The 20,855-nt window shown below is 37.7% G+C and overlaps 1 protein-coding gene across 4 annotated transcripts in view; it reads left to right on the top strand.

The window, feature by feature from the left end:
• Positions 1–20,855, top strand: part of dpy19l3 (dpy-19 like C-mannosyltransferase 3) — a 49,238-nt gene that overhangs the window by 1,007 nt on the left and 27,376 nt on the right. For 3 of the 4 annotated variants that reach the window (XM_073859209.1, XM_073859208.1, XM_073859210.1), the window contains exons 2-16: positions 1,999–2,142; positions 2,766–2,893; positions 8,474–8,564; positions 10,689–10,810; positions 10,928–11,073; positions 13,886–14,009; positions 14,756–14,890; positions 14,982–15,113; positions 16,570–16,671; positions 16,889–16,962; positions 17,195–17,353; positions 18,003–18,125; positions 18,524–18,642; positions 19,144–19,193; positions 19,480–19,562. In XM_073859209.1, the coding sequence (XP_073715310.1) occupies positions 2,034–2,142; positions 2,766–2,893; positions 8,474–8,564; positions 10,689–10,810; positions 10,928–11,073; positions 13,886–14,009; positions 14,756–14,890; positions 14,982–15,113; positions 16,570–16,671; positions 16,889–16,962; positions 17,195–17,353; positions 18,003–18,125; positions 18,524–18,642; positions 19,144–19,193; positions 19,480–19,562 (1,697 nt within the window). In that variant the 5' untranslated portion in view covers positions 1,999–2,033. Of the gene's footprint in view, positions 1–1,998; positions 2,143–2,765; positions 2,894–7,247; positions 8,055–8,473; positions 8,565–10,688; positions 10,811–10,927; positions 11,074–13,885; positions 14,010–14,755; positions 14,891–14,981; positions 15,114–16,569; positions 16,672–16,888; positions 16,963–17,194; positions 17,354–18,002; positions 18,126–18,523; positions 18,643–19,143; positions 19,194–19,479; positions 19,563–20,855 lie in introns of those variants that run through there. The other variant, XM_073859207.1, reaches the window with a different exon arrangement.

The raw sequence follows: 20,855 nt of genomic DNA on the forward strand, positions 1-20,855 counted from the left end.
AGCATGGGATGCTGGTGCTAATGCTGGTTTAGCTAGTGCTAATGCTGGTTTCATGCTGGTTTAGCTGGTGTTCACTAGCAAACCAGCACCAAAACACAACATATGCTGGTATGCTGGTTTTTTCAGCAGGGAAATCAGATTTTGTTGTAACCACCACCATGTTTTTCAGTTTTAACTGTAAGTGAAACAATTAGGGATGCACCGATATAGTTTTTTTGGGAGGGGTACCGATATAAACATACAACTAGTGGCCAATGCCAATATTAAACACTTGGCCTAGACCCCTTCAAGGTTTGTAAACATTGAATGACTATCGGGTGCACGCGCAGCATGGGGTCAAAACTGTTCATACAATCGAGGCTTTAAAATGTAATCTAACAGGGCTGAAAAATTATGACTTACCTCAAATGAAGTGAGCACTACAAACACAAGCCTCTTTGATATTTGCATTGTCCCAGTCTGCACGTTAATTGCTTGCAGCCGCAGATGTTGTATTTTTTTGTTTTTGAGATTCTGCATGAATCACGAAAACTTAACGGAAGACCTGGTGCAATTTTCAGAGCCCACGACGTAAGTAGGCATTTTTTACGATACCGAATAACACGCAACTCAATCTGCTGTAATGACTTTTCTGACCCTGACATGCGCAGTGGGAACTGACTGTGACGTGAACGGTGAAGGGGTCTATTAGCTAGTTTATTTCTGCATCAAATTATTTTTACTAAACATAGATTGGATCTATTTTAAATTCAACTGACCAACGTAAGAGAGGCACAAAGTAAGAACATTTTGGCATTTTTTCTTTTTCCGAAATTTTGAAGGAAAAAAAAACCCAGACCGCAGACATTTTCCGAAATATGTGTACAAAATAAACAATTGGTATCGGCCTTTATTGTGCTATTGCCGATATGCCTATGGTTTCAAATTAACAAAAAATTGTACATTGATACATATTGGCGGCCGATACATCGGTGCATCACCAGAAACAATAGTTAATTTTCGTAAAAAGGTCCTATATTTTTTGCACAACAAACTAGAAATTATTATTTTTATATTAATATACATCACGTGTCAAATACCTGTCTAAATCACAAGGCTGTGATTCTGTGTTTTTCGCTGCACAGGTTGTGTGTGTAGTACAGCGTTTTGGTCAGTAAGAAGTCTTTATCAATCTAAAATCACTATTAGTTTAAGTAGTTTAAAAAAGCAACACTTGTTAAACATAATCATTCAAAATATTCCTGATTATCATGAAAATACCTGAAACAATTTGTAGAATGGCGATATAAATATTCTTAGACATTTTCTGGAATAGTGTTTGTAATGGTACTTCTTCTGCGGCACAATTGGAGTTTCTGCACGAGAGCGCCCTCTGGCTTTTGGATATGCTGGGATTTTACCGTAATTCATTCAAATGAATTAATTGAGAAAGCTCACATTTGCAAGATTAATCTTTACAGCCCTAATAATAGTATAATTTATACAACGGGGCTGTTGAATGCTTTGTTCTGATTGGTTGAGAAATGTTACAAGGGTATGCATTATTTTTTTGATAGATATACGCACACATAACCTGTCAGATCTCTTAAAATAACCACCATAGCAATGTCTAGTAAATGTGGTATAAGCGAAATTATATAATATATATAATGTAGCAGCTAACTATTTTTATTGTGGACCAATTACCATTTTTATTGCCATAGTTTTACTACAAATGGTTACTGCAGTTAAGTCCCAGACAACAAACAATGGCTGAAAAAATCTAAACATGCTGATACAAAAGTCAACCAGAATAGTGTCTGCTAAACATATTCATGTTAAATACTGTACTCATATATAGTAATATCCTAAATTTGTATTTAAAAACACTTAATCCTCTGTATGATTCTTAGTACACTGAATTTTAATATTGCAAGTCTGGTTATTTCTATTGTCTTACCCAATATTGTTGATCATGCACTGTAATAATCACAACTTTTAACATTATTTTGCTTACAGTGTCTTTCACCAGAATCTGAAGCCTGTTTGCCAGCATGACTGCTCTCAGGCAAAGGAAGGGCAGCAAAGGGAAGGAACCTGGCCCCAGCATTCAGAACCTAAAGCCAGAGTGTTTAGCTGAATCTAAAGAGAGATTTGCAACAGGTTAGTGTCGTTTCAAAAGTAGATCACATTCATTTTAAATCAAGCCAAGACAAAGTGAAACTAGAAATGAACAGATGCAGAGAGATAATGTAAAATAACGCATCTAAAACATTCATCACTCTCTATTTATTTACTATTTATTTTAACTAAAATGTTAAAAATATGTCATGAATATACAAAGGGCTAAAATGTGTTGTTAGGCACAAAGGTGCAGGAGTGAGTATAGCATTACTTCTAGTTCCATTAAAATTTACAACATAAAACAATCTTAAATGACATACTTTGCCACAAGTAAATAGTCCCTGACATGAAATAACATTACTTAGCAACAAATAGTTCACTACTAGATGGTTGCCCAGATCCTCCACTGGCCCACCATAAACCAGTGGCTCCCATAAGTATTAGTAGTAATGTATAGCATCTGTCATCATACCTATTTTAGCACAGCTGAACTGCTCTATTGACCAATCAGCATGCATCAAGCTAATCTTCCTTTTAATATAACTTTGGGGTAGTATGCCCAGAAGTATAATATAATTAAAACTCTGGCCTTTTTCTCTTGTTTGGCTTGTGAATTATGAAATATTGTGGTAAGTGAGTATTATCACTGTCATTTTCTCCAGGTGGTTTCTCAAGATGGACACTATTGTGTCTAATCACGGGATCAATAGTGGGAGTTAGTCTGGGTTTGCTGTGCTGCATCTATGTGGCTACACTTCATGAAAATGACCTGTGGTTCTCCAATATAAAGGTAAAATCCTTTTGTTGTTGTACGTTGTTTTTTTTTGTACGAGAGCCGTTGTGTAAAAGACAGCCTTTCATTTTACATGTATTTACTTTCAGGCTTTAAAGTCAGAACAAATGTCTTTTATGTGTTCTTAGGCTGCATGCCTAATATAAAAAACAGCTCAACAGCAGTTAAGTAAGAAGGTAAAGTTTAGCTAGTAATGGTTTTCCTATACGCATAAACACATTTCCTCCTAAAAAGCATTTATTTTCCATATGTGCTAAAAAGATTATTTTTCATTCACTCTTTGGCATAACACAAAAACACAGTTAGCCAGGGTTTGAGCTGGAGATCATTTTATGACTTCCAGAGCTGAAACAGAAAAAAACACTGTTGCCAAAAAGTTATGTCATGTTCAGTTGGATACAGCATGTTCCTGCGTGGATAACATTTTTAAATAAATACGTTTTACCACATCTGCTGATCAGTACATGGTTTACAGCTGCAGGTCTTTCAATAGATCACTTTCTTTTTACTTTGTTTATTTATTCATGCCAGGTGTGCAATGTGAGACTATGTCTATTCTGTAAGTTTAGTCTTTAGTTGGACAACTGACTAACATAGTGTTTATTTAGTGAAGCTAGTTTGTTTTGAAAAGCCAGCTAAGACCAGCATAAGCTGGTAGCTGGTTTTTAGATGGTCCTCCAGCTGGCAAAGTGGTGGGTCAGCTGATCTTCCAGTCTGACCAGTTAAGTCCATCTATACCAGCTTTAAAAGTGACCAAAACACAGCTAGACCAGCTTGATGCACCAGCAAACTAGCTAATACCAAGCTGGGAGACCAGCTACTGTAAAACCAGCTCACCAGCGTATGCTGGTTTTAGCTGGATGTTTCAGTAGTTATACCTTCTTTCTGTTTCTTTTTATATTAAAATACTCAGATTTACTATGCAACTTCATATACACTCACCTAAAGAATTATTAGGAACACCTGTTCAGTTTCTCCTTAAAGCAACACCAAAGAGTTTTTTTTACCTTAAAATAACATTTCCAATAAAGTTTCAGTCGTTCATCCACTCGAAACAGGGTGAACGGCACTTTCGCATTCGCTTTGCAGCCCTCTATCGGCCAAAACCGCACTAAAAAAGTTTCAAACCATCGGGTCGCAGTCCTGTAGTTCGAGTGAAAACTACAAAAACTTGCTTTACGGCAGACCTACAATCCAATCAGAGCCAGATATGCTGCAGTATTTACGACAGTGGTAATGGACAATTACGCTTCTAACCTGTAGGGGGAGCAAAGAGCAAAAACTCTTTAGTGTTGTTTTAATGCAATTATCTAATCAATCAATCACATGGCAGTTGCTTCAATGCATTTAGGGGTGTGGTCCTGGTCAAGACAATCTCCTGTGCCCGGTTGCATGAAACTCCTTAAGTGAGGGTTTCCCTGAGGGAGAAAACATCCCTGAGGTAAGGGATTTATTTAAGAGCGTTGCAACAAAGGTCTTAAATGTCACCCTTACCTAAGTGTTTATACTAAGTATTTTACGGTAGTCTCTGCCAAAACACGGCTGCGGAGAAGCAGTTGCTATAGTTACAAAATCTCACAGTGTAAACAAATCAACGTACGCAGCTGAACAGACGGGCGGATTTGTGTACAATGAAACATCGCAAATAACAGACTGTAAAGTACCGCATGTATAAAACCTGAAAGTAATTCAAACTTGAAGCACTTTAGATTGCCGGACGATCAAACCGCTATAAATGCGCATCACTTTTCTCTAAGGGATTATTTTGATCTTTAGAAATGCGCGTTGGTACTTCATTTTCTTTAATAACCATAAAATCAGACATTGCGTGTGACGTTAAGGGACCCGTTATAGTCCCTTAAGTTTTTAAGGGAAAATGGAACTTAAGGACTTTGTAGCAACGCATAGCAGAACTTAAGGTAATACTTTAGCATTTAAGGGTAAATACTTATTGACAGCCTTAAGGTTCACTTAAGGGTTTTTCTTGCAACCCATTTTTTATTGAGGGCACCCTTAACCTTATATTTAAGGGATTTCTTAGCTTAAGGACTTTCATGCAACCGGGCACTGAACTCCAAACTGAATGTCAGAATGGGAAGGTGATTTAAGCATTTTTGAGCGTGGCATGGTTGTTGGTGCCAGACGGGCCGGTCTGAGTATTTCACAATCTGCTCAGTTACTGGGATTTTCACGCACAACCATTTCTAGGGTTTACACAGAATGGTGTGAAAAGGAAAAAAATCCAGTATGCGGCAGTCCTGTGGGTGAAAATGCCTTGTTGATGCTAGAGGTCAGAGGAGAATGGGCCGACTGATTTTAGCTGATAGAAGAGCAACTTTGACTGAAATAACCACTCATTACAACCGAGGTATGCAGCAAAGCAATTGTGAAGCCACAACACGCACAACCTTGAGGCGGATGGGCTACAACAGCAGAAGACCCCACCGGGTACCACTCATCTCCACTAAAAATAGCAAAAAGAGGCTACAATTTGCACAAGCTCAGCAAAATTAGACAGTTGAAGACTGGAAAAATGTTGCCTGGACATTCAGATGGTAGAGTCAGAATTTGGCGTAAACAGAATGAGAACATGGATCCATCATGCCTTGTTACCACTGTGCAGGCTGGTGGTGGTGGTGTAATGGTGTGGGGGATGTTGTCTTGGCACACTTTTGGCCCCTTAGTGTCAATTGCGCATTGTTTAAATGCCACGGCCTACCTAAGCATTGTTTCTGACCATGTCCATCCCTTTATGACCACCATATACCCATCTTCTGATGGCTACTTCCAGCAAGATAATGCACCATGTCACAAAGCTCGAATCATTTCAAATTGGTTTCTTGAACATGACAATGAGTCACTGTACTAAAATGGCCCCCACAGTCACCAGATCTCAACCCAATAGAGCATCATTGGGATGTGGTGGAACAGGAGCTTCGTGCCCTGGATGTGCATCCCACAAATCTCCATCAACTGCAAGATGCTTTTCTATCAATATGGGCCAACATTTCTAAAGAATGCTTTCAGCACCTTGTTGAATCAATGCCACGAAGAATTAAGGCAGTTCTGAAGGCGAAAGGGGGTCAAACACAGTATTAGTATGATGTTTCTAATAATCCTTCAGGTGATAATACCATAGAAACAGCCCTAAATACAGTATAATAAAATATAGACCTGGTTTCACAAGGCTTTACTAAGGCCAGGACTAGTTGAATTAAAATGTTTAAGCATCTTTTATAAACATGCCTTAGAAAAAGACATTACTGGTGTTTATCTTGACACAAATCAATGGCACTGGCATATTTTAACATCTGTCAGTTCAAGTTATTTTTAGTTGAAACGGCTTAAACATGTGTTTTAATTTAGGACTACCTTTAAGCCTTGTCCGTGAAACCAGGGGATGAAGTGTTAAATAAGATATCAGGCTTTAGACTTTACATGCTCATTTAGTTAAGATTGTGTCTTGTTGTTTCTACTTTACAACAGCATATGTAGAAATCATTACTTTATTCTGGACGAGTCTCCAGATGTTCTGTGTCTTGTCAGAGCGGAAAAACAACGTACTGTTAAAAGACAGACACAACTGGACATGTAAGCACAGTTAAAGTAGACTACTTATTTAAAAGAAAGATAACACAAGCACTTTTGATGTTCCAAAAAATTATGAATCAATAAAAATACTAAATGAAGAAAACTGTATATAAACACTTTCTGATAATGAAACTTAGTTAAACATGCCCATATGAAGTACATCTGTGGTTCCTCTGCTATGACACCAAATGACTTCATACTTCAAAAGTGAACCTGAGAGCAGCTGGTTTAAAGTAATTGGAAAAGTTATCATAGAGGAAAGAGTATTGCATCATTTGCTTAAAGATGACACTAGGTTTAATACTTTCTATCTGATGCAATGAAATGCATTTATTTTAAGTGCCTCCGGTGTCTAGTATTTTTGCGGGGCCACCCCATATGTGCTACACATTAAAGATTCAGTTCTAGCCGATTTATACACCGCAGCATGTGGTTTCCATTGTATTGTACTAAAGGTTATCTCAGGTATAAAATGATGTAATTGTGCAGTGGAAAAAGGGAAGCACATGCTGTCTGTTTGGTGTTTTATAGTTAGCATGAGTCAACTGAACACTTGCTATTGTAAATGTGACTTGCAGGGATTGGATGACCGCGGTTTGATCCTCCATGTGTTTGATTTTCCAGTTGAAGAATGCCTCTGGGATTCACATAGGGTTAGAAAGACAGTATTGCTGTCACACTGCAAATGATTTCCTTTAATCTGTAGATAAACTAGTCTCCATCAGAAACACTGGGCGGACTTTTGAGGTTTCCGGGAACAGGGTTTCTGTAAATGTTTTCAGCAGGAGTTGGTCTTACAGTGAGTTTCATCACTGATGTTCAAACATTGCCAGGCTTTTTGACCGAAGGCATTTTATGGGACGCAGCAGGAGACAGCTGCCGCTGTGACGTCATGTCCCTGACAGTTATAGCACCACACCATCGTCCTTTCAACCTAGCTTTTCCATTGTTAGGGTAAATGTGCTTAAACCTCTAAATCGCGTGTGTTCTTTTTTATATTTTTTTCCCACTGACTACCAAGAGGTCACCAGTTGTGCGGCCCACATGCCTCCCTTCCTGTTTCAGCCTCCCTCTCTGTCTGATCACATGTGAAATGTTCCTCTTGCAGATTGTTGTTTAGTGCCGACTGAGCTTAGGATGATCTCATGAGGTTCGAAAGAAAGATTTTGGGCAAGTTACTCTGGAAAGAGTCATAAACAAAAGAGGAAGCTTACAGTCTTATGCAGACAGAGGCAGAGGGACTTCTAGGAAAGACAGAGCTCTGTAATCCTCGAGAATGAGAGTTCGTCGCAGGAGGAACAGCAATCTGGATAGTAACACACCGACCTCCCTCGGTAGTCTGCCTTCGGGAAACTTTGGGGCGAAAGACAATCTACAGGCTTATAAGAGTGGCCAGGGGGACACGGAAGAGTGCCTAAAGCTTTCGTGGTATCACATTCCTGTACAAAGCTGTTGGCTGGTTGATGTCAGAGCAGTGGGTTTACTGTTGGCAGGGCTTATTGGGCTGTTTCATGCATGGTGTGTTTATTCCATACATGAGAATCTGCTGTGGTTTTCACACCTAAAGGTAAGCAGTAGCAGGATCTTTCTTTTATTTTTACTGGAAATGTGCTTGGAAACATTGTTGAATAGATGTGTACTTTTTGTATCAGGATAAGGTCATTTTTTTGTGGTTCTGATTTTATGACACTGCAGTATTTCTTCTTTAAATGGATATTGACTTGTTTCTATTAGCGTTTCAGAAGAATAGGCTGTAATGCTGCTTTATGAAACAAGTCTCTTTAACCTAAAACCACATTTCTTTTTGACATATTTTTTGTTGGAACATGTAGATCTTTTTGTCGGTATGATTATGTATAATTCTGAAAACTGCTTCCATACTACCTGCTTTTCCCCTCAACAAAAATGTTTATGCTAGTTTTTGTCAGATGGGTTTCTTGTCATATTTGTCATTTATACTGAATCTTTTTTCTTTCTGCATGGTAGGAAGTCGAGCGAGAAATCTCTTTCCGGACAGAATGTGGCCTTTATTACTCTTACTACAAACAGATGTTGAAGGCCCCTTCTATACAGCAAGGTATACAAGCATAGACACGTGTACAGATTATCCCACAAATTGGCAAGACAGATTTTTTTCTTGTGGCAGGTCATTTTTAAATATTACAATTGAGTCCTCAATTTTTCTTTTTATGTAGAAATGAAATGTTTTTCTGACAGTTTTGCTTGGAACATTTTTTTTTATGATTTTCATAAACTTTTATTTATTTAACTCAGTCCATTTAGTAATGGCAAGTTTCCTGAACCGGTCTGTCTGGTTTTTGTTATCACTTATGTAATATGAGGTTTATCAAAGGAATGTTTTATTGCGTAACCATGTCAACCTGACCAGTCTCAAAAAATAGAGGAAATGCACAACTTGGCTCCAAGTGGCCGTTCGGAGGCTAATTCCTTTAACAGCCCCATTTGGAATAGATTTCTTTTGTGCTCTTTTGTGAAAAACATCACAATTAGGTCATTACCCATTGAGTATGAAATGGGACGAACTGCAGTGATGCCAAAAATGCTCTCTAGACACTACTGCATTTCAACCTTTGTACATTAGTAGAGTAAAAGCATGTCCGGCGCATTGCTTTTTTACTGCAATCATGGAAATTGGCAGTATAAAATGTGAAGGTTTGCTTTATAAATCCAACATTCATGTCTTGTCAAACCTGCATCATTATTTGCATGTTAGCTAATTATTATTAATTATCTATGGAATGAAAAATGCTTAATTGATGTTAATTGATATTTATTTACCAATAATTTCTGTATATTCGCACTTTGATTTTTCTCAAAGTCACTGCATATATCAATCAGTCCTGGATATTGCTTTGTGCTTTTTATATTTTTTGTGGCCCCATAAAAAGTTTTACAATTTACCCTTTTATATAAGCCGTTACTTTAGAATGGACATTTTTCATATCTTCCAAAATAGCAGTCGAGTCAATACTAAAATTTAACAGTCAATGCATATGGTTTTATACCCTGGACTCCAGTCTTCTCTGATTTATGTCTCAAATAACCCTGCTTATAGATGGTTTCAGCAGTAACAACATAACCAAATGGCTTTCGTGGAACAAATGTAACTTCTGGAAAACTTCACAAACAATCAAGAACAACACTGTTCTTTTAGAGTAGTTTTTTCTGATAACAAGAAAAATAAATAACAAGTAAATTACCTTAGTTCAGATCATAGCTAAAGCATATCAAAAACTACATTGAGCTAACGTTACTTTGTAAAATTAATGTATACAATGTTAACTACAGATCAGCTGCAAAATCCTCTCTTACAAAGCGGTGATCCATGATCGCCGTCTCCCCTCATCTTTAGGAAACCCAAACTTTTGTTATTTTTGACAAGGTATTTGTGCCAAAGTTCAGTTTAGCCAATAGCCAGACCATTAAACAAACACAGATGACAAGGAACCGCAACAATGCCTGTGCATCCAATGAAACTGTCTATAAAGCTGATCAGTCCATAGGTCCACAGATTGTGATTTTTTTTGTTGATTTTTGGTTGGTCTAATTTTTTAATCTGTGGATATAGATGCAGATTACCTTATATATGTATATTTTTATATATTATTATGTTAAATATCCTTGAATCTATGAATAGTTCAGGTTCAAAATCCGCTAAGTGTGTCTGGCATGATTTTATGTTATTAAGCATTTTTTATCAGGCTCTTAATGGATTCTATCTAACAATTTAATATGATGCAAAGGTATTTGATGACCTTATAATACGTGTAGAGAACATTTGGTTACAATATTATCTCATTTTTGATGGCAGTGGTGTTTAGCGGCTTTTGCATCTGAGCTCTTCATATTATCTCTCCTAGTGTATAACATGTTTACATACATATTAATATCTAATGTAGAAGTCTTCTAAACATAATAATATAAAGTCTAAAAAGCATTGGGTCAAAAATGGACAAAGCCAGCTGTTGATTTAAATTAACCCAGAAAATGTTTACATTTGACCCAACAATGGGTTAAAAAACAACCCAGCATTTTTGGTTAAAAAACCCAGAATAGGTAAATTTACTATCCAAGGGGCTGTGCTTGTCCTTTTTTTCACCCAATGCTGGGGTTATTTTCAACCAGCATTTTTAAAGTGTAAAAAGTTTAAGCTTACCAATAGGTTTGTTTTTATTCCCAGGTCTTTATGAGCTTATTTATGACAACACTACTGAGTCCAGGAGGACAATAAACATCCTGCAGCGTATGAATATCTACCAAGAAGTGTTCCTTAGTATTTTATACAGAATACTGCCTATCCAGGTATTCAATCACTTTTGTTTCTCTTTGTAGGATAGATTTGAAATAGATTCTCCAGGGTTTTCAAAGAATCAGCTCATGTGTTTTCGTCCTGCGTGTATGCTTGTGTTTGTTTTGCAGGCCTACTTGGAGCCAATTTATTTCTACATCTACACAGTGTTTGCTTTGCAGACGGTGTATGTCATAGCTCTCTTTATCACTAGCTGGTTACTTAGTAATTCCTGGCTGGCCGGAGCTCTCGCTGGAGTGTGGTACATTCTCAACAGGTATGGCACAAGTGCAGAGATTTCAATCGAACTCACATACACACAAATCTAACATTTGCAGTTCATTCTCCTGGAGGTGAAAATGTGTGCTTGTTGTTCTGTGAGCTTCTGAATACAGATAAGTGTGAGAGCTGATACGGTTCTCCAAAATATAAATTTAATCTCTTAGAGTCAGCACTGTAATTTGTTATTTGAAGAGCTCTTTTATTCAATGTGACATGCCGTAGGCCAATTTACAGGACGTTCCCCCTGGAGCTAACACATTTTTCTCTTTGGATATTTGAAACACATAAAATATCCTTATTTCTTTTTTGCACTCTTAAAAGTGCATTTGCGGCCCACCCTCCCCCTTTCTGCATCCCGCATCTGCTGTCAAAAATATAACTTAATCTCGCCTGCAGAAAGATTTTTATTTGCTTAGCTTCATATTCATTTGATTATTGATGTAAACGTTAAAGGGGCCGCGTCTAAAAACGTATGTTAAACGCAAGTCAAGGCACTTCTTTCCAAAGCACCCGGCACGTTGTGCATCTTTACGCAACCATGCAACAGCGATTTTTAATTGCTCATCTGAACCTCACGTCAATCATATAATTGTCACCATGCGATCAATCTTGTCGGGACTTTTTAGTGTTCGTCTAGAAAAGATGTTACTCCTTATGTTTACTCAGCTGTTACTCAAAGAGCTGCGGCAGGGTTAGTTCACACAAGTCACAGTTTTAATGGTGACACCTCATATATGGAGGAAGAGGTGGAGATGTAATGCAACACATATTGAACTACGGATGAGAAAAAGAGTCATCAGGTGCCCAGGTTAAGAAAAGAGGATAGTTGAGGAGAAACATGCTAAAGATTTTAGTATGTATGCAGCTCACTCATCTTAATACAAGTATAAATAAATAAATAAATCAAAACAGAAGCACTACCTGGTTGCAAAAAACGTATAATTGTTAATAAATGTATTCAGGAATTTTGTTAGTTTAGTGCAAAGTTATGCTTAAGATTAAGAAAAAAATTATACTGTTTAAATAATGTATAAAAAATTATTATATGTTAAATAATAGAAAAACTGTATTTACAGAAATGTATTGTTTTTTATGTTAAAATAGCTCTGTGGCCCTCAGACAACATGTCAATCTCAGAAATAGCCCCATGCCAGTTTGAGCTTGAGACCCCGCCATAGAAGAACCATTTTTGGCTAAATGTTTTTTATAAAGAACCTTTTGTTTCATTAAATGTTCTTTTTGGTTCTGCAGATTGTAATCAAGTAAGAAGGAAATGGTTCTTTGAGAAACCAAAAAAATATTTTTTAATGGTGCTTTTCTATTGCATAGTATCCCACGGTTTAGGTCGGGTCAGGTCACCTCACTTTGTATTGGTTAGCTTTTCCATCTAGTTTAGTAAAACTGTGGGAGGGATTATAGGCATGTTGTTACATTTGCACTGCCTACTGCTGTGACATCATACAAGTTAGGGATGCTCATATCAGTTAATTTTGCCGACCGACAACCGTAGCTTCTAAACCGAACATTAACCGTTAACTTATAAGATTTTAATATGAAATTGTCATTGAGTAAAAATACAGTTGACGGTTGTCTGTGAACTAGTAAAAACAAAAGATTTAATTTGAACGTGCAAACAGCAGCAACAGATCTACAACGGAACCAGGATTCATACATTATCAGATATTCACGCAACATTACCTTATTAAAAAGCACGCGATCAGTCCAGAGGATTAATATCCAAAAAGGGCAGATTGTCTCTGTTTCATCTACCACAGTGGTCATTTCTAAAGCAGATTGCTTTTCAGAAAGTTTTGCTTTTGCGTCGTCTTTCTCCATTTGTGCAAAAAGAGAGATGTTTATGGACAGGGTCAGAGGCCATCAGCGAACGTCTGTCCAGATGTGCGCGAGACGGACCGCGTCATCTTGCGCCGCATACAAATGATTTCTCACACAAATGATTACTTCATCAGACCGTCAGGGCAGCAATAATTTGTGTCATTTACAGGACATTCACAAATTAAAGATAAAAAAAGTGGCGAAATGTCTGTCGGCTCATGACGACACGCACCATGTATTAACAAATATATTTTTATTTTAACTGATAATGTTAATTGGTCATAAATTCTTACCTTCGGTTAACAGGTAAACGGTCAATGTGAGCATCCCTAATACAAGTAAGAGTGTCGTTGGAATGCTATACCATGCCATTTATTTCTCAGTCCGCCACAAAATTAAAATTGACCACCATAAATAGATGTTTGCACATTGCGTTTATCACATTAACAGTTTTTGTACGAACACCCGTGGCGTTAGTTGACGTGCTTCGCTGAGCCTCATTTAAGTTGCATTTAAGAATATATGCGGACGTGCACGTCACAAATGTGCCGCCACCAACTGCAAGTCTGGAAAAAAACTGTTATGATTTTCAACCTGTTGATGTTTTTTGTCGCTATAAGGGAGTTTGGGAACTTACAGCAAAAAAAAGATGACAACAGGTTTACTCGAGACAGCGCAAGCTAGCACGAAGGTAAAGCTAACCTTCTACATTATAGCGATTACGGCGACATTAATCAGTGATCTACAGTGTTTTCGCGTCATGTTTTGATATCAGCTCGGCATGCTTGGAACCCAACCGAGGTGGTACTAAAAAAATATCGGGTACTGCACCCAGTGGAAAACCCCCCAAAAGTAAGCTGAACCGACCCAAACCATGGGGTACTATGCAATGGAAAAGTGCCATAAGAGTGCACTTTGAATGTTTGTTTTCTGTGTTTAATTGTTTGCTTTTCTTGATGGTTCATTTGCAGAGTAGACACCACACGTGTTGAGTTTACCATCTCTCTGAGGGAGAACTGGTCTATACCTTTCCTTGCTCTTCAGGTAGCAGCTATAACCTGCTACTTAAGGCCACAACTAAAGCCTATTCAAAAGGTACTTTTCTCTGTCAAAATAGATGCTGTCTATTAAACAGCCACTATTACGCAAGGAAAAAAGGAATTAACTTTGTTACGGAGCATGCATTAATATTTACATGCATGGTTTTGTTTTATGCCATAAGTGGAAAATTTCTGTGCCACTGCCATAACAGAATACAAATATAATGGTCGATCATAAACAAATTTGGTTTGGATCTGAGAATACTGATCCCACATCAAAGTCCCACATTAAAACTCACACTGTTGTTTGAGCCAGTAGTGCTATATTTAATAGAGTTGACTGTTTATTAAACTGTAATAAGAGAAGGTGTTTTACCATTCAAAATACATAATGTGGCTTCCATAAAATGCCAGATGTAATCCAGTGTAATAAGTTGGGTTCTTCATTTTTGCTCATTAATTTTGCAAAATACATTTTCTAGTTACAACTGTTAAGACTGAGAAAACATGTTGACGTTAAAGTTCTGCAAAACATTCATCACTGTTTGCTCCTGTTAGTGAAACTTTTATGAAATATGAAACAAAGGCTAGCAATTGCCCAGTATATGTATGAAATATTTACCATGCTGAGCACATATTTGTTTTCTTTCAGTAATCTCAGAAGACCATAATAGCTTTCCTGACACATGGGGCTTCACTGAAAAAAATATATCGTTCGAGTTGAAAAAGAAACCTTGAATGTTTCAGAATGTTTGTGTGTCTGGGCAGTTGGGAATAAACAGCACATGTTTTTCTCAAAAGAGGGTGGTGCTGTGGCTGGTGTTCGTAGCAACCTTCTGCTTCTGTTTAACATGGCAGTTCAATCAGTTTGTCCTGTTGGTTCAAGCTCTTATAATCTTTACTCTGGACTGCTTGGATTTCTTCACAGCGGAGCAGGTGACACACAAACAGACACACATACTAGATGTGGTTCATATTTTGGAGTTGGAATAAGGTTGCATATTTAATTTGTTTTCTATCTCTGTAGGTGGTGTCTTTGTACCTGATCCAAGTGTTGAGTCTGTTATTAGTTTGGTTACTGCAGTTCTGTAATTCAATGATTCTGGGCTCTCTGGTACTCAGCTTTATTGTGTCTGCTCTCTTTATCAGACACTTCCAGGTTAGTGTCCAACTCTGTACTGCTAAAGTACTTGACCTTAACATTAATGTACATGATTGATTTAATCCTCCTGTTATGTTCAAATTTTAGCAACATTTTTAATGTTAAGGTCAAATGGACCCCAAATTGTTTAATATATGCTAAAAATCTTCAAATTTAACATAAAATTGTAGGTAAAAAATAACTTTTTATATACATAAATTGTTTATTTAATAGATTAATTATTATGAAAACGTACCTTTTTTACAATTTTGTCACATATTAATAGTCAAAAACACTCATAAGATCATTTTTACATGAACACTGTGTGTACTGCATGTATATTTACAGCAGGGAAAATAAGTATTTGACACATATACTTTTTATCAGTAAAGGGATTTCTAAGTGGGCTATTGACAAAAAATTTCCACCAGATTTTCTCCTCTGTCCCTGGGACGGTACCTTCAAAATGTCCTAATATGTACCACAGATATGTATACATTTGTATGTACTAATATGCAATCTTGAGGTACAAATGTGTAATTGAACTTTTTTAACATACATACTGTTGTACATTTTTAACTTCAGTTAGTGTTAAACATTGCGATTTGAGCATAAAGAACATCTGCAAAGTTACAACACTCAAAGTTCAATGCAACGTGAGATATTTGCTTTAACAGAAATAACTTCTTAAAAAGACTACAGCAAATCACTGGATTGCCTACAACGAAGCCTCTTCCTGGGTTGGTGACATCACAAACCCCAAAATTAACATAAACCCTGCCCTCGGGAAACACACAGCAAAGGGGCCTTTTTCGTGGGCGGGATGACATCAGTTTTTTTAACGCTGCTAACAATTACTATATAGCCTACTGTCTACAAACATTAATAATGTTAATAGTGTTTCATCAGATGTAAAATGTTTCAACATGCGGTTGTTTCTGTGACATGACTTAAAATGTATGTGAATCTGATCGATGTATTGCTCATTTAAAATAAACTAAAAAGGGAAATCAAAATGCTTATTGTAGCTCATGTAAATCAGATAAGAGCCAACTGTATTTTTAACAGAAACATCACTTGTTTCCTAAACATACTGAAAAATACAGTGATTTAACCTAAATAAGCAATTACTTTGTAGTGGTCCAATTTTTTAGCTGACTCGACATTTATTACTGAACAGGCTTGAAGATTTTGATCTTCCATAATTCAAGTAGATGGGTCATTCCTGTGCATGCCTTGATAGAAAATTACTGCTTAGTGGTGTTGCCAAGATGACTGCCAAGTGAAGATACTTGCTTTTAAGAGACTCAGACAAAATTGAACACTAAAGAAATGTGATTATATAAAGCACTTTATCGCTGCTGTTACCTCTTAAAACCTTGTTCTCTGTTTTTTCAAAAAACATTGTAATTTACATATTAATACCTGCGTCTGTGTGTGTGTGTGTGTGTGTGTGTGTGTGTGTGTCTTTCAGACTGGGCTTAAAACAGGTGGCTTTGTTAGACGAATAGGGAAACTTTGTCTTCACACACTCCTGGTCCTCGCATTAACTTTCATCATCAATTATTCAACCAAGGTGAGCCTTGAACCATGTTCTACATCTTCTGGCCTGTCATTAATGATATGATCAAACTGCTCTACATGGTCCTTCAGAGACTCTGGCTTTACCCTCTCCTCCAATCTCATTCTCTTTCTTACTATTTTACTCTCCCTCAAAAAAAAAAAAAAAAAACATCTGGGGAGATGACTGTATGAATGACCTCGTCCCTCACTCTCTCCATCTTAATTGACAGAGAATACTTCAGCTGAAATCGGACGAGCACATCTTTAAGTTCATAAAGGTCAAGCTTGGCTTTGGCGCTACGAGGTAAGTCTGCCCTAGGTTTAAGCCCTTTATCATCAGTCAAAGGCTGTATTGTAGTTTCCTATTCAAAAATAAGATCCACATCAAGCCATTAATCCTCGGTGAGTGGAAAAATAGCATGTGGCGCACAATATAATCTGATCATCCACGGAGCCATTTCAGAACATCAGATGAATTGCTGCTCCCAATAATTTGTATAATATATGTACTCCTTTTCTTCCTCTCTCTCTTTCAGAGACTTTGATGCCAGTCTCTATCTGTGTGAAGAGGCCTTTGGCTTGTTGCCATTGGATACATTCGAGCGCTTGGCTGGCACAGTATTGCTGTATCCGTATCTCTGCACCCTCACCGCTCTCTTCATTCTCTTTCTGCTGGTGGCTCTTTCTAATCTCAGGTAAACCTACTGCATAACTTCCTTTCTGGAAGAAACGCTTATTTGCAGTACTGTGTATTATACTATAACAAGACAAGCCAACGTGTTTCGGGGAATTAAGAAAAATGTATCGCTAAATATACTCATTATGTTCATTTTTGTAATTAGAAGGCTCCCACAGAATAGAGAATAGGATGAGAAATGACCATTAGTGCGGTGAATGTAGTTTCACGAGTGCCTTGATGTTACAGGTCAAAATACTACTTATAATTTGAGTTATTAGTTTTAATACACAATAATTGGGCTCTAGATATATTTTTTTCCCATTAGGGCTTCTGAATATGCATTATTATGTTCAGTTCAAAGCAGATTAGCTGTTGCTTAAGGGCTGCTGTGGTCCTTTCTTCTGTTTTACTTTCATTTCTTTTATCAGAATTACCAGGGCCCACAAACACCCAGAGGGGTTTTACTAAACGTACGCACACACACACACACACATGCATGCACACACACACACACACACACACACACAAATCAGACAGACCATTAACCTTTCTGTGCATTAATAAAAAACTGAACTGGGTATAGCATCACTGATCTTGGCCCTCCTTATGTTTTATGCATGGCTGTCTTTTTCTCCTCTTGTTTGATTCTTAATTCTTCATTATAGCTCGAGTGGTTCGGGCCCAACGAGCAGGGAAAAAGAGGAAAGGACCTTTAGCATGAGCCCAGACGTCGCTTACAATTTATTGCACACCATCTTCTTTGGCCTGCTCGCCTTTTCGACTATGAGGTAAATGAGTTTGTTGTTTTGTGCCGTGTATCTCTCTCTATTTCTCTACGTGGATATTTTTCTTTCTCCATTTCGGTCACATGCTGTCTGTAATTTCCTTCCCCGTAAGATGCGTCTCTATTTCAAGCTCTTCTCTATCATTTCCTGTCCTCCGTGTCGCTTTTGAATTGTGATCTCTTTCATCATATTAGTCTATATCCCAAGTCGGCAGTCCAGTCAGAATTTGAACGATGAGTGAATTATGGCAGAATATTGAGATGTCAATTCATAAAGTGTAGTTTGGTGTCTGAATCGTAATAGGATCGACAATGAATGCTATTTGAAGATGGCTTGTTGTCTGTTCTGCATGGTAACGTGGACCGCACCAATCGATTTCTCTCTTTTGTTGCTGCTGGCAGGATGAAATATTTGTGGACTGGCCATATGTGTGCATTCGCTGCCTTTGGGATATGTGGTAAGGAGGTCTGGACGTTGTATCTGAAAGTCCTTCATTGCAACACTAAAACCACGATGAGATCTCATTTACTACACCAGTTGACATTATTAGATTTATGTGAAGTTGGATTTGGTCAATACCCTTCTATTTTTCCATCTATATTTGTGATCTCCATCAATATTTGTCGTTTATGGTTGTATAGCCAAACCTGTACACACACTCAAAATACTCAATAACAAGTAATAACAAGAGACATGAGTATGTGTAACTGAAAGCGAATCCAATACATAATTATAGAAGACCACAAAACAATGATGGATAGCACTTCTCGCTACGAAAAAGTGTAATGCGAAAGCAATAACGCTCAATATTATAAATGGATATTGAGTTTCAGTGAGGCATGCCGTTCTTCATCTACATTACTGTGCCCATGATAACACTGCTCAAATTGTATTTCCCCACTAGGTGGCAGTGTAGTCACAGCCCCAAACCCAGAAGAGTTGCATGATCCTGTTTCCTATCCAAATGCTGCATGTTGTTATTTATCAGTTTATGTTATTAATCTCTTCCCGCAGATGAGACTGATCAGGTACTCGGTTCCAATTTTAATTCTGGCGTTTCTTTATTACAAGGTAAGACATTTGCAACTACGCTACCATGTATTTATTTGCATATTTTGCTGGTGGCAGTACGCCACAAATATTTGTGCTGAAATCAAAACAGAAATCATATTCCACACTGAGTTTTGATTCCGCCGAACGCTTTCCCTCGTTAACACAGCGACAAGAATAAGCAATCAGATATGCGTAGTTTTGTGTATGGACTGCTTTTGTTTATTATTTATTATTGTGAGGCATTTCCATTACAGCAGTCAGATGGCTGCGTCCATTCTCACGATCGCTGTCTTACTTTTGACAGTTTTGGCCCAGACTGATGGAGGAGATTTCGGAGCTCAGAGAGTTTTATGACCCCGACACCGTGGAGCTAATGGAGTGGATTAGGTAAAGCAGCCGTAATATTCTCTCTGCACCTTGCACGCTACAAAACAACACTCAGAGATGCACATTTGACAAGGGGTCGGCAAACAGAAAAGGCGATTATTGGCATGCAAGCGATGAGAGGCACTCATATAACATATTATTTGTTTATTTTAGAAATCTTTGCATCCGCATACCAAATCCTCATCCTTAGTCATCATTACACAGGCAGTTATGAGCTGAATTGAAAGCCAAAAGCTCCAAAGCGCACAGCGGTGTAGTTTGGTCTGCCTTCGGTTTTCACAATAATACTTTACATAAATGAGGAGATGTGTCCGCGAGCAACATTCTGAAATGAGGATCTCCGCATAATGAGAGGATGACATCTTGCAACAGGCATATAATAACACATCAAAACTTTCAACCCAGCCTACACGGTCCTTAACATTCCACGCGCAAAACACAATGATGGTGACATTCAAAATCACATCATTAAGAAAAGATGCACTCGAAGTTAACACCGCATGACACATAATTCAAAGTGAACAACAAACATGACAACCCCGAGCAAATTATGCAGTAAACGGTAAAAACAAAAACAATGAGGCGGCGATTTGCATAATTTATTCCTCTTGCATCGTGTCTTTGATAACTGTGTCCAGGGCCACAGAAATCATATCTAATCATATATATATATATATATATATATATATATATATACATGTACAACCACAACATTTACATATGTGTACTTCATGTCAAAAGCTTGCCAACCTCTGGCTCAGACTGATGAAAAAAGAAAAAGGTCTTTCAGTCTGTTCCTCACAAACTCTGAAGGACATAAACACAAAGCTGCAGTGATTGCTCTATTCATTCGATCAGATTTTCCGAAGTCCGAGAGCAGGTACCAGTGTTTGGAATTGGGCTGGTTCAAAATGGTCGTCATGAATAAGACATCAGCTACTGGAGAGAGTCCAGCGGTTGGCAGCGGAAAGTTTCATCAATGCCACCGTGACAGAAATAACAGTATGTCATAGTTGTCTTGCCTTTGGTTTATGCACACGTGTAAGGGTGCGAGAAAGACTTAAAGGTTTGGAATGCAATAACACAGGTGATCTCTCCCTGAAGATAATGCGATTTATGTCAGGGATTAGTGTTTGAGTTCCCTTGGCTGAAGGTGTGTCAGTAAGCCGCTTCCACACACTAATTAACCATCAGATGAAAGAGTTAAGCAGATCACTTCACACTTCTGTCTGTGCCTGCTTCTGCCAAAGCCTGCACTTTTTATTTTATATGTAGATTACCAGAATTGCTTTT

Source organism: Misgurnus anguillicaudatus, chromosome 21, assembly GCF_027580225.2.
Source record: "Misgurnus anguillicaudatus chromosome 21, ASM2758022v2, whole genome shotgun sequence".
NCBI classification, from domain to species: Eukaryota; Metazoa; Chordata; class Actinopteri; order Cypriniformes; family Cobitidae; genus Misgurnus; species Misgurnus anguillicaudatus.